Here is a 13,086-nt window from a genome sequence, read left to right on the forward strand (position 1 = left end):
AAGAAAGATCAGCCTCCCAATGGGATGAAGATGGCTTGCCATCTTACAGTGAAAGAAACTAAGGGAAGCCATTCTGGTTCTCAACCAGATGAACCTGAAACTATTAGGAGGAGGGTTTGTTTCAGAGGGGCTACATAGGATGTGTATCTGTGAGGGAAACATACTACTAACAGATTCCCTGTCTTCACCCCACAAATCTTATCTTCTGCTGTGGGTGGCGATAGAATGGGAGATAGTCATCTTCTAGCAACCTCTCAATAATGATCTCTATGAGAGCAGAGTATGCTGATGTACGCCACCTATCTAGGTAATTTTAGCTATTGTTATGAATAATTATTTCTACATTATGAGTAGGATTTTCAAAAGTGTGCAGCACTGACCAACTCTGCTTCCGCTGAACTCACTAGGAATTTTATGGTTGATTTTGGTGGAAGCCCAGAATTAGGATAATATTGAATGCTTCTGAAAACTCCACCCTGAAATTTTAATGTACATTTTCTTTAAATTATACAAGTATATTAGTGTAGAATAGTCCCATAACGAACAATCGAGCAAAGCATGCTCCCAGACACTAAAGAACTGCAATGGCTGGTAGAACTGGCTGTGGGAAAACCTACAGAGGATGTTACTATATGCTATGAGTAACATATTTCAATATAAAACTCATGTAGTTGTTGACATTTTAAATTTATTATTAATAATGAAAAGGTCAAACTATTGTGATTGTCACTTATGTAAAAAAAAATAACAATCTGCTTATCAAAGTTGGAATCTAATGGCCAACGTAACTTACAGGTACCTATGTTCCAATAGGGAAGAGTATCTGTTTCTTTCAACAAAAGGTAATCGTCAAACCCTGAAAAGATTACATTTTCAACTTGTTTAAATAAGTGTAGCTTGATTTTAACTGCTTACTAGCTGCTCCTGATTCTTCATCTGATCAGCAGCCTGTTTGGCTAGAGCAGCTTTAGCCTCTTCTGCAGCTCGACGTTCTTTTTCTAGGCGTTCTGCTTCCTCTTTTGCTCGCTTTCGTTCTTGATCCAGGTCTAGAGCTTTTCTTGTCTGTTCTTCCAGCTCTGTCCAAAGGAAGGTTTTCAAAAGACACTGTTAGTTGGGTTTTACACTGATAAATATAAATGTGTCAAATTTTATATTCTCTATGAAGTCAACAAATTACCCAAACCGTAAATTATTTAAAAAGTTGGTCAAGATTTTAGGGTGACTAAAGTTAGGCTCCTAAAGTCCATATTCAAGACCTAAATAAGTGACCTGATTAAAGTCAATGGGAACTGCTGAGCATTCGGAACTTTTGACATTCAGGACACATTTTAAGGTGCCTAAAGTTAGGCTCCTGATTTTTAAAGTCTTGGCCATTATCTTTAACTATTCTTCACTAAGGATTTGATTTTCAGAAGCCCTCTGAAAATTTTTTATCTCCCTATTAATAAAATAAGGCTTCAAAATACCTTCATTTCTTTGGAAAGGAAAAGAGTATATGTTAAATACTGTGTTATTGCATTTCACATAACCATTTTAATACCAAAGATAAGACAAAAGCCATTATATCCCACTAAAATGGGTGAAAACATTCCTTACCCACAACAGAGGAATCTGCTGACCACTTTAACTATGCATCTCTACTGCTACAAACTAAGAGCAGTAAGGTTCAGGGAGCAAGTCCTTGGAAAACAGTGTCTTAAATATGCACTTTGTAGCATAAAGTAATTATACTATTTCATCACCATGGTCTGAGTGTCTGGGTTTAATTTGGGCATCTGTAATTAGTTTTGCCTTTTCCTTTTATGTTACATTTGTGAATTTCTATTTTTCATATTGGAATGGGCTTTCTCATTTCCTTCTTAGGAAATAAGCTCAATAGAGCTATATTGAACTTTCAAGAAAGTTATACAATCTTGATTTTCAGTATGACTAAATTAAGTCAAATTATATAGTCTCTCTAAATGTGACTAGTGTCAGTTTTTCTCACATTGAAAAAGATATTTTATGAGCATTAGATCCAAAAAAATGTGATATTGCTTCTCTGCAAGAAATTAATTTACTATCCAGATAAGCCAAAGAATGTCAGTTAACTCCAAAGGGAGTAACTGGGACAATTTTAATAAAAGAGATGTATTGTTTTAAAAGTCATTTAACTGCCAGCTTATCAAAATGTTGTGAGCAGGAGGGTAGAATTGTTATAGGAGTGAAATACAAAGAAATTGATAACTGAATTTGCCAATCCCTTTAATTCAGCAGAATATTTTAACAGCCTTCTATGAAAGACCGTTATTTCGGACACATCTTGTAGTAAGAGTTAAAAATATTTTGTACTCCATCCACTTTTGGATAAGTCAGCCCCATTTGCCTCCAGATCTCTCAGGACAGACAGGCAGTTCTGAAACAAACATACCACTATTTTGCGTGGAAGGCAGTGAACATACTGAAAGGGAAATCTCAAGAAATCTTGGATCGCCAATATTGAAAAAGGCAGGAATTTACACAAACAGAAAGTGTGCCTAATCTTTGTACTTAAAGGGAACTGAAAATGCACATTTTAAAATTCCATAAAATTTATAGGACTCCTTCTTGTCTTAGTTGGCAAGATAAAATACTGACAATCATTGTACATGTGGTAGAGTTGGCGGTAATGTCTCTTGTGATTTGGCAGACAAGCAATATGAAGAATAGGGATTTACATCATTTAGAAAATATGGAGCAGCAAGTTACTAAGAAACTCCAAAATAGTTATGTATTTTTAAACCAATTTCAAAAATAAGATATTTAAAAATGTATTCTATCAAACACAAAGATGCTTTTGTGCAAATGACCAAAAATTACAGTTCCAGCTAGAAAAGATTGAGATATAGCATATATATATAGCAGAAATTGCTGTATGTACATGATCACTTAAACCAAAATAAAAAAACATGCAAAAATTAGTAATATGTGAACATTTTATTTCATATATTAAAAATATTCTAAAAATAAAAACGAATGTATTGTTTTAGAAGGTTATTGGAACTTGACATGACTCGCTGGCATTGGGGAAGTGTGAAGTGAGGACCTATACTTCATTATTTGTATAGTTCCTCTCTCACTTTTCTTTAGTTAACTTCTTAATCAGTTTCTCCTTTCTATTTTCTTTCCTTTATGGTAGATTACTATAAATAAATATTTATTACTATTTTTATTATCTGACCTATCTGAATGAGAGTTTTAGTATCCAATCATTTAAGGATTATGAAGAATCGATGTTTTAAAAGAAAATGTATAGCCACTGGGAATAATAATAGAACAGAAGCAAGATAGTTTGGTGCAATGTTTCCAAACTAAACTTATTTCTAACTAATTTGTTATTAACAGGTTATCTAATTTTTAAAAATCTACTATAGTACAAATCTAAGTGCTTTTATACTATGAAATTCCAAAAAAAAGTTTTAGTTTTACAGTGCTTCAATTCAAAATCATTTTCAGTCACATAATTCACCTCTAAAATGTAATGTTCCTATGCCCTTATACACACACATGTGCACTTCTTGCAATAAGACCATTCAATAAATGATCATGAAATTACAGGGGGGATAGCAGCACTGCCTATTATTAAGGTGCCTGATGCTTCCCTTTATATGATTTTGTTGTCAGTTGCATGTATCTTTGCCAAATTTTAACTGTTTGAACAAAATTTCCCAATAGTGTCTGCTTAAGGCTGAAGACTTTGGAGAGTTTCAGCCAAAATGGTTCAGCCATTTCAGAGAACGAGGTTAGGGGCCATGTTAAAAAATTCCTGTGACCCCTTTTATATGAGAAGTTCTAGAGTTCCCATGCCTTGGAGCAGGGACTTGGCTGTCTAGGAGTTGGCTGTTTTGTCAGGGATGTGTAATTTGCCATTCTAGTCAACTTTCACCCAAATATGGCCAAGATATAAGTCCTTGAAAATTGCAGCTTGCACACGCTCAGCAGAGAATTACTATAGCTTCACAATTCAATTCTCCAAAGATTCCAACCCCACTGCTCATGTTTCAGCCTAAGGATCCAGGGGCAAAGCAGGACTTCCCCTGCAATTGCTGCTCTTGGCTGCTTCGGGCCAGTTTGTCACTGGAACTGAAAGCATGGAGATTGTATTCCCTGTACTCCCAATGCTCCCTTAGCTGGGCCCAGACACCATGATGGAGGAAGCTGTGCAAACTGAATCCGGAAGGGACAAGAATCAGACCTGGGGTAGGGAAAGAAGAGAGAAAATGAGCCTGGGACCTTGGACATAGGGTTGGGGGAAACCTGGATTGGCTAGACTAAAAGACTGGTGTGAACACATCGTTCCCACTCGTCATCGTGTAAGAATGTGTGGCTGAAATTGTCCGCTACTACGTTCTGTGCGCCTGGAAGGTAAGCTGCAGATAGGATGACATTGTGAGTAAGGCACCAATTCCACAGCTTCATTAATTCCGAGCACAGGAAGGATGATCTGGATCTCCTCCAGCAATTGATATAGTACATGCAAGCTAATAAAAATAAAAAGAGACAAAGGTGACACCATTCACCATTAGTGCTTGGTATGTGCACACATTAATGGACTACATAATAGCAGATACACCAGAGAGAAGAACAGCTTTCAGTTGGTAGAAAACTGGCCAGATGTAACATCCAGATAGCAGCCCTGAGTGAAACTCACCTAGCTGAAGGAGGATGACTTAGTGAAAAAAGGAGCTGGCTATACCTTCTTCTGGAGTGGACGTACTAAAGAAAAGTGATGTGAAGCAGGTGTTGGGTGTGCCATCAAAACACAGCTAGTCAGCAACCTTATGAATTTCCCAAAGGCTGTGTATGATAAACTCGTACTAATGAGACTCCCACTGTTTGGGAAAAGATGTGCAACTATTATAAGTGCCTATAAACCCACCATGACCAACCTCGATGCGGACAAATTTTATGAAGATCTGGAGTCTCTTATTGAGACGTGCCAAAGGCAGACAAGCTCATCATCCTTGGTGACTTCTGTGCTGGAGTTGGTGCAGATTACCAGGCATGGCCAGGTGTGATCAGAAAAAAATGGCTTCGGGAAATGTAACAGCAACAGGTTCCTCCTGCTGAGGAAATGCGCTGAACAGGACTTCCTCATCACCAATACAGTTTTCTGCCTGTCAGACAGTAACAAGATGCTTTGGATGCATTCATGCTCCAAGCACTGACATCTCATTGGACTACTTCATCATCAGGAGAAAAGACAGGATGTTAAGAGTGACAAAGGTCATGAGAAGTGCAGAATGCTGGACTGATCACAGGCTCATAGTCTCCAAGCTAAATATCCGGATACATCCTAGAAGATGACCACAAGGTAAAAAAGCACCCAGAAAGCTTAATATCTCCAAAATTGAAATGGGAGAATGTGAAACAGGCTTTTGTTGAAGAACCATGCAACCAACTTGTAACAACTGATGCAAACTCCAGTAACATTGAGGAAACTTGGGCATCCTTTAGAGACTCCGTGTACTCGGCTGCCAAGCTGACCAATGGAGTCAGGCAGAGCTGTATGTTGGCCCCAACCCTCTTCAGTATGATGTTTTCTGCCATGCTTGCAGATGCCTTTCATGACTGTGACACTGGGACTGGCATCAGATACTGGGCTGATGCCAAACTTTTTAAACTAAGGAGACTACAGGCAAAGACGAAGGTACAAGAAGTGACTGTTCGTGATCTTCTGTTTGCTGATGACTGTTCCCTGAATGCCAAATCTGAGTCTGACATGCAGCGGAGTATAGACTATTTCTCTTCAACTTGTGACAATTTTGGTCTCACAATCAACATCAAGAAGACAGAAGTGATGTAACATCCTGCACCTGGAAGACAGAAGTGATGTAACATCCTGCACCTGGAAGCCTTATATAAAGCTTACTATCACAGTGAATTGCTAAATCCTCCAGTGGACAAATTCACTTACCTCAGCAGTACACTGTCATGTGCAATTCACATCAATGATGAAACCAACGCCAGAATTGCCAAAGCAAGTGTGGCTTTTGGCAGACTACAGGCAATGTGTGGGAGCGCAGAGGCATTAGTTAAACAAAACTGAAGGTCTACAAAGCCATCATGTTGCCAACTTTGATGTATGCATGAGGCCTGGGCGGTGTACAGATGCCATGTTATGAAGCTGAATCACTATCACATGGGCAATCTGAGGAAACGGATGAGATAAGATAGCAAGACAAGGTCCCAGATGTTGAGGTTCTCATATGGGCAAGTATTCCAACCATCCATACACTGCTGATGAAATCACAGATGAGATGGGCAGGCTATGTCACCAGAATGTCAGATGAGCGATTGCTAAATAAGATCTTTTACGGTGAACTAATAAAGGAGGGAATGCTCTCTCAGGGTGGCCAGAAGAAACATTTCAAAGATTCCCTAAAGTTATCCTTGAGGCATTTCAACATTGATCCAAAGTTTTGGGAAGATTTCACTCAGGATTGTTGTACCTCGTGAAGTCTCATCCATAGTGGAGCCACAGTCTATGAACAGAGGAGAACTACTAAGGCAGAGCAGAAGTGCCAACAGCATAAATCTCATAACAGCAGCATGTCCACTGTTAAACAAATAACCCATAGCAGCATATCTTGTTCAGTGCACCATGGACAGTTCAAGCTCAAATTGGCCTGATCAGCCACTCGTGTTCAGAAAAACCAAACCAATCAGTGATGTCATGGTCATCTTTGAACTCAAAGGATGAACAACAACATGATGTAAGCTATGTTATCCATAAGGATCTTTGTTATGTGCGGTAGGAAATGAGTACAGGCATTCATGACCTCTCTGAACTCTAGGAGATCGATATGTAAGGGTATTTCCGAAGGTGATTATTTTCCTTGTACTTTTAGGTTGTTGAGATGCACCCTGTGTCCCATGAGGGATGTGTCAGTAGTGAGAAGTGCCGACGGCAGCATCTAAAGAAAGGAAGTCCCTTTTCCAGTGCTGGCCAGGATTCTCCACCAGTTGAGGGATTCTTTGACCTTGGGGCAGCAGTGACAAAGGTTTTTGCAAACTGCCACTGTTTGGCTTGCACATCGAGCTGAACCACATCCATAGCATCACATGGGGAGCCTGGCGTGTGGAACCACCACAGTGCTGGATGTCATATGCCCCAGGATTTGGAGGCAGATTCTGGCTGACACTTGAGGTCTGTGTTAAGCTGTGTCTATAAGCGATACCAAGGATATGAACTAGTCCTGGGGAAGAAAGACTTTGGCCTGTAGGGAATCTAGGTTGGCTCCTATGAACTCCAGACATTGGATTGGTACAAGGGTCGATTTCTCGGAATTGATTTGGAGACCTTGCTCCGTGAACACAAGTACCGTGTCTTCAGTGGCTCAGTGTGCCTCCTGTAGCAATCAGACCCTGAGGAGGTAATTGTCCAGGTAAGGATAGATCATAATCCCTTGAAAGCGTAGGTAGGCAACTACCATGAGAGGACTTTGGAGAATACCTTTGGGGCTGATGGCAACCCAAAGTGAAGCACTTTGTACTGATAGTGATCGTTTCCTAGGGTGAACCTCAGGAAGCAGCTATGAACCAGTAATATCGACACATGAAAATAGGCATCCTGTAGGTCAAGGGGCGAAAACCCAGTCTCGCTATTCCAACAAGGGAATGATCATCGACTAGGTAACCATCTTGAATTTTTGAGCTTTGATAATTGTGTTCCCCATTTTCTGGATTCCAAACTGAGATGGTAGGGGTACGATTTGCAGAAATATTAAGTACTCTCAGCTGCAACTGAAGTCAATATGAGCTGTGCTTTCAGCATATAAAGGTAATGCTAAGTACTCTGAAAAATCAGGTCCTAGGCATCTGAAATTGGATACCAAAATTTAGTAGATACGTTTGAGCTTAACTGTCTCTTTGCCTCAGTTCCCAACCTGTAAAATGGGGATAATACCACCACCACAACTCACAGAGGTCTTGTGAAGATTAATGTTTGTGAAGTACACAGATACAGTAATGGTGAGAACCACAGTAAAACCTATGATGAAAATAATAATTCTGTCTTCAGAGCAGGGTTTGAATCATGTGCAGAAAATAAGGTCAAGGGCCACACTCTAATCTATGAGAATAAAACAAAATAATGAAAAATAGTGAAATAAGGCTTCGTCAGGGAACGATGGGGAGAGCTATTAATTGGAGAATGCCCTGTCTGGCTTCATCCAGGCTGGTAGGGTTTATTTTTCCAAGTCCTGAGTCTAGGATAAAACCTTAAAAGATGCTGATTTAGAAAAAACAGTGGAGCTGAGCAACTTGTCAGCAGCTGCCCAGGGAAGACAGTGACAGACACTAAAAAAGAGACACAAACTGCAGCAAACAGGCTCTCTCTCCTATCTTAAATGAAGTAGCTGGGCAGAATAGACCATATTAAAGTGTTCAAGGAAAGGTTAGTGTTTAGGTAAGGAGAAATGTGTGTACAGAACTTCATTTTTCCCTTTGCTCTGCGTGCTAGGTACCTTTGGGTGCATAAATAATGCTTCGTTTCATTAAGCTGTTTTTGAGTCACTTTAATCAGTTGCTGTCACAGGTTCTCAACAGAAAAGAATTTACAGGTCCTCCACACAGTTGGGCATGTCAGATTAACATGGTTAGTAAACAGGGGACTGCCACTCAGAGAACCAATCTAAAAGTTTTAGGATTGCATGGTTCCACCCAGACAGGGTGAAGATAGTGAAACCTATCCCCAAAAAGGTGTCCTTGAGAGGGACTAAAAGGAGGCTGAAGTACAGCTTGCCCTATAATCATGACACACAGATTCTACAAATTTGCAGCTAAGAACATAGAAAATTAGACATCGTTTTAAAAACATTATATATTTTAAACAAATCAATAGTACACAATTCAAGTAGCATACAAGTCAACTTTTAGAAAAAATGCAACAGTGTTTGAGCTACAAATGTCAGTAAATGTTAAAATCAAAATTGTATTAAAATATCCATTAAAAATGTCAAAGTTTTGTAATTTTTTAAAAACTAATCATAAATCATGGAACGAAACTTCTCAACAGTTCTGCAAGGATTAAAATAAAAGGGATTATATGATGAATGAGAGTTTACCTTTTTGGGCCTTCATTGTCTGTTCTTCAATTTGTCTTAAGCGCTCCATTAATTCTTCTTTTTCACGTTCTATTCTTTCCTTTTCCTTTTCTGCTATTTCCCTTTTCTTCTTCTCATTTTCTAATTGTGCCCTAAAACCAAAAAATATATATATATTGCAAAGCCATGCCTGGGTGCAAAAGGGCTAAATTCTGCTTTTGCTTACACCAATTAACCTCCATTGAAATCATGGAACTTATTCTCAGTTTACAAAGATGTATAAGCAAGAGAAGAATTTAGTCCTAAATGTTTCAGATTCAGTTTATTTTACAAATAAGAGTCAAGGACTCAGTTATAACATTATTGCAATCTGCAATGTAGAAAGAATCTTAACATAACAGCTATAAAACCTGGGTCAAGACTTGACCAAGTTATGTCCAAGGATTTAGTGCTGTTATGACCAAGCTTAAGATTTTATCTCTGCTGAAAATCAGAACTGTGATTTTAAAATGATCAGAGAAAAGCCATATTGTAACTGGGTTGAACTTGTATTGTCAAAGGCCTTTAGGGAGACAAGTTGTAAAGAATCAAGCAAAAGAGAACTAAGATATTTAGCAACAGGAATAGCTTTATGACAAATAATTGAGGTTTCCACAAAAACATTTGCACAGGCCGAGAAGGTTACAGAGGGCTTGTCTACACTTACCTCCAAGATTCAGCAGCAGTCGACCAGAGTTACACAAGCTATGCAAAAAAACTTGCGTAACTCCCATCGATTTCTCTGCTTCTGTTCTGCACGCCGTCTTCATTGTACTGCGCTGACGGGAACCACGTTCCTGTCGATGCAGCGCTATGCCACTTGAGAAGGTGGTCTTAATACGTCGATCCAGAGAAATCAATCTGACAGAAGCGAATTTCCCGCCATCAGTGAAGACATAGCCTCAGGCTGTGCAGCAACTGTGGTTCTTCAAGATGTGCGTTCCTATGGGTGCTCCACGCTAGATGCTCTTGTGCCCTATGCACCTCAGATTGGAAATTTTAGGTAGTAGTGTCCGTTCGGCCCATGCATGTGCCCCACGCAGCCTCATGCCCTGCACAAAGGTTATATCGAACTGCACAGACGAACAGTCCTCAGTGCCTCTTCTACCAGCAGAGCTTGCTGAAAAGAACTCTGAAGCAGAGGAGAGGAGAGCAAGTACTTGAGCACCCATAGTGGGACACATCTCAAAGAACCACAGGGTAGAGCACAGGGTGAATAACCTTCTCTTCTTCAAATAGTGTCTCTATGGGTGCTGTACTCTAGGTGACTATCAATCAGTACCCTCTACAGAGGGGTGGGGCTTCAGAGTCGAGTCTAGGATTGAAGAAAGAACAGTACAGCCAAACATGTCATCAGATGCTGAGACATGAGTTACTGCATAGTGTTCAGCAAACATATGAATGGTCATCCAAGTCGTGGCTCTACATATTTCTGCAATGGGAATGTTCTTGAAGAATCCTGTGGAGTGAGTTAATACTCTAAAGGGAGGTTGAAGCTCGTGAGACTGATAACGATACGTAATGCAGCCAGATATCCAACTAGAGAACCTTTGCTTGGAAACTGGAGATCCCTTAGTTCTGTCCACAATGGAGAGAAATAATCTGGGAGATTCCCTAAAGGGCTTAATCCTAAATAAAAGGATAACGCCCTCCTGACATCGAGTTTATGTACCATCGCATCTCCTTTATCCTGGTGTGGCTTAGAGAAGAAAACTGGAAGGTGGATAGGTTGATTTATGTGGAAGTCTGAAGATAACTTTGGCAGGAATTTGGGATGAGGTTGCAGACAGATGGAGAAGTGAGCAGGAAGCCATAGGTTCAAAGGGAGGCCTCATAAGACATCTGAGTATCACGTTGAGGTCTCATACTGGTGTAGGGCATCTGATTTGTGGGAAGAGGTTGTCCAGGCCCTTGAGAAACCTCTTTGCTGTACGAGAGTGAAGAACGGAAAATCCTTTACTGTATGATGGAAGGCTGTAACAGCTGCCAAATGCACTTTTATGGAGTTTAAAGATAATCCAGTCATTTTTAGCTCTAAAATGTCATCTAGTACAAATGATAATGATAAATGATAATGAAGAGGATGTAGATTAAAGATGTTTTAGGTCAAACCGGTGTTTTAATCCCATCCACTTTTGAGTATATGTTTCAAGAGTAGATTATTTCCTCCTATGTAACAGCATTCTCTCTACATCCACAGAAGGAATTGTTTCTAACCCCACAAACCATTTTATTAACCATGCCTTCAACCAGAGAACCCCAAGGTTGGGGTAACAGATTTGATCAGCATCCTGAGAAAGGAGAAAAGGGATGGTCTGGATAATGAACAGTTGAGAAACAGCAAGCTGAGTGAGGTAAGGAAACCATGTTGATCTCAGAAACGTCAAAACTATGAGAATAACTTTGGCTTTCTTTATCATGAATAGCACATTGGATATTAGTGGAATTGGGGGAAATGCATACAGAAGGCCTGGACTCCAATGAGGGAGAAAGGCAATTCCCAGGAAGTGGTGACCGAGACTGCCTCTTAAGCATAATAGAAGCACTTCTTGTTCCCGGCTGTGATGAACAAGTCTAACTGGGAGATGCCCCAACATTGAAATATTAGGTGGAGTACAGTGGGATCTATCTCCCATTCATGATCTTGGGAGAAGTGTCTGCTGAGGGCATCCACTATGGTGCTTTGTATGCTCGGAAGGTTGAGATGTTGATCTGGTTTTGTATGCACCAATTCCAAAGTCCCATTTTTCGGCACAGAGGGAAGGCGATCTCGCTCTCGCTTGGGGATTTATGTAAAACATGCATGACATGTTATTCATCATGATCTTTATGTATTTGCCCCAAACCAATGGGAAGGAATGGATACACGCATTTCTGACTGCACTGAATTCCAACAAGTTGATGTGGAAGGTGGACTCAAGAGGAGACCACCTGCCTTGAATAGTGTGAGCACCTGTGAGCTCCTCCATCCGTTGTTATTACTGATATTGGAGATGGTTGAGTGAAGGGAACCCTTTTGCAAACATTGTGCGGGTTCTTCACCAGTTGAGGGATTTTTTGACTACCGAAGGCATGGAGAGTAGTTTGTTTAGGTTATGTCTACACTGCAGCACTAATTCGAATTAGCTTAATTCAAATTACAGAAAGCGATTTATAGAAAATGCTGAAGACTGTCCACACTACAGTGTTTGTGCTGGTTTCTTGCGTCCACACTGGCCAGCTTTAATTCGAATTAGAAAGCAGTGCAATGTGGGAAGCTATCTTAGAGATAGAGATCATAGAGATAGGCACAGACTCCATTGGTACTGGGCAAGTTTGAGGAACAAGAGGTGGTTGGTACCGAGAATGGGTCAGTGCTCACTAGGAAAGATTTAGGTGTTTGTTACTGCCAAGTCTTGAGGAAATCAAAACTCTTGCAGTACCAAACAGTGGATGATACTGATGAGGAAATTTGGGCTGAGGTAACTGTGGCAGAAGAGGCCGACAATACTGAAGGTCTCATGCACTCCAATAAATAATCAATAGGTCTGGTCTTTTGCAGAGATGTAGTACTGAGGACTCTGTTGGTATTGATTTAGAAGAGCTGGTCATCTTCTCTCTGCCGCTCTAATCACCCGATGCTACTGATCTCCCAAAGCTTGACCTTTAGAGTCCTTAGGCTTGCTGGTGGTCACAAGTACCCAAGGAACCTGCAGCCTCGTGGGTACCGAATTGGAGATTGGTAGGTGCTTGTGACAGACCGTGCCTGGGATTCCCTCAAAGGGAGGGGAGGTGTTGGTGCAACTCCCATCCCATGCAAGCCCCAAGTGTCATGTGTTGCCTCGGGCTGCCTACCACACCACTGTTCGAGAGTTCCTCTGTTGCGATGGGGCCCAGCAACTCACCTTGGCTGAGTGGGCGGCAGTCCGGGAGCTTCTCTGGGCATGGCAGGGCTCCAACACAGTAGCGCTGGGCAGTAAGATGGCCCAGCAGCCTCTTTAGG

At 40.6% G+C, this 13,086-nt stretch overlaps 1 protein-coding gene across 1 annotated transcript in view; it reads right to left on the minus strand.

The window, feature by feature from the left end:
• The window catches only part of RDX (radixin), an 80,165-nt gene that overhangs the window by 4,749 nt on the left and 62,330 nt on the right, over window positions 1-13,086 (minus strand). The window contains exons 10-11 of the mRNA XM_067562821.1: window positions 9,087-9,217; window positions 916-1,076 (exon numbers count right to left, since the gene is read on the minus strand). Of these exons, the coding sequence (XP_067418922.1) occupies window positions 916-1,076; window positions 9,087-9,217 (292 nt within the window). The remainder of the gene's footprint in view (window positions 1-915; window positions 1,077-9,086; window positions 9,218-13,086) is intronic.

Source organism: Emydura macquarii, unplaced genomic scaffold (genome assembly GCF_026122565.2).
Source record: "Emydura macquarii macquarii isolate MOO-44397 ecotype Brisbane River unplaced genomic scaffold, CSIRO-AGI_Emac_v2 contig_2473, whole genome shotgun sequence".
In the NCBI taxonomy this organism is placed as follows: domain Eukaryota; kingdom Metazoa; phylum Chordata; order Testudines; family Chelidae; genus Emydura; species Emydura macquarii.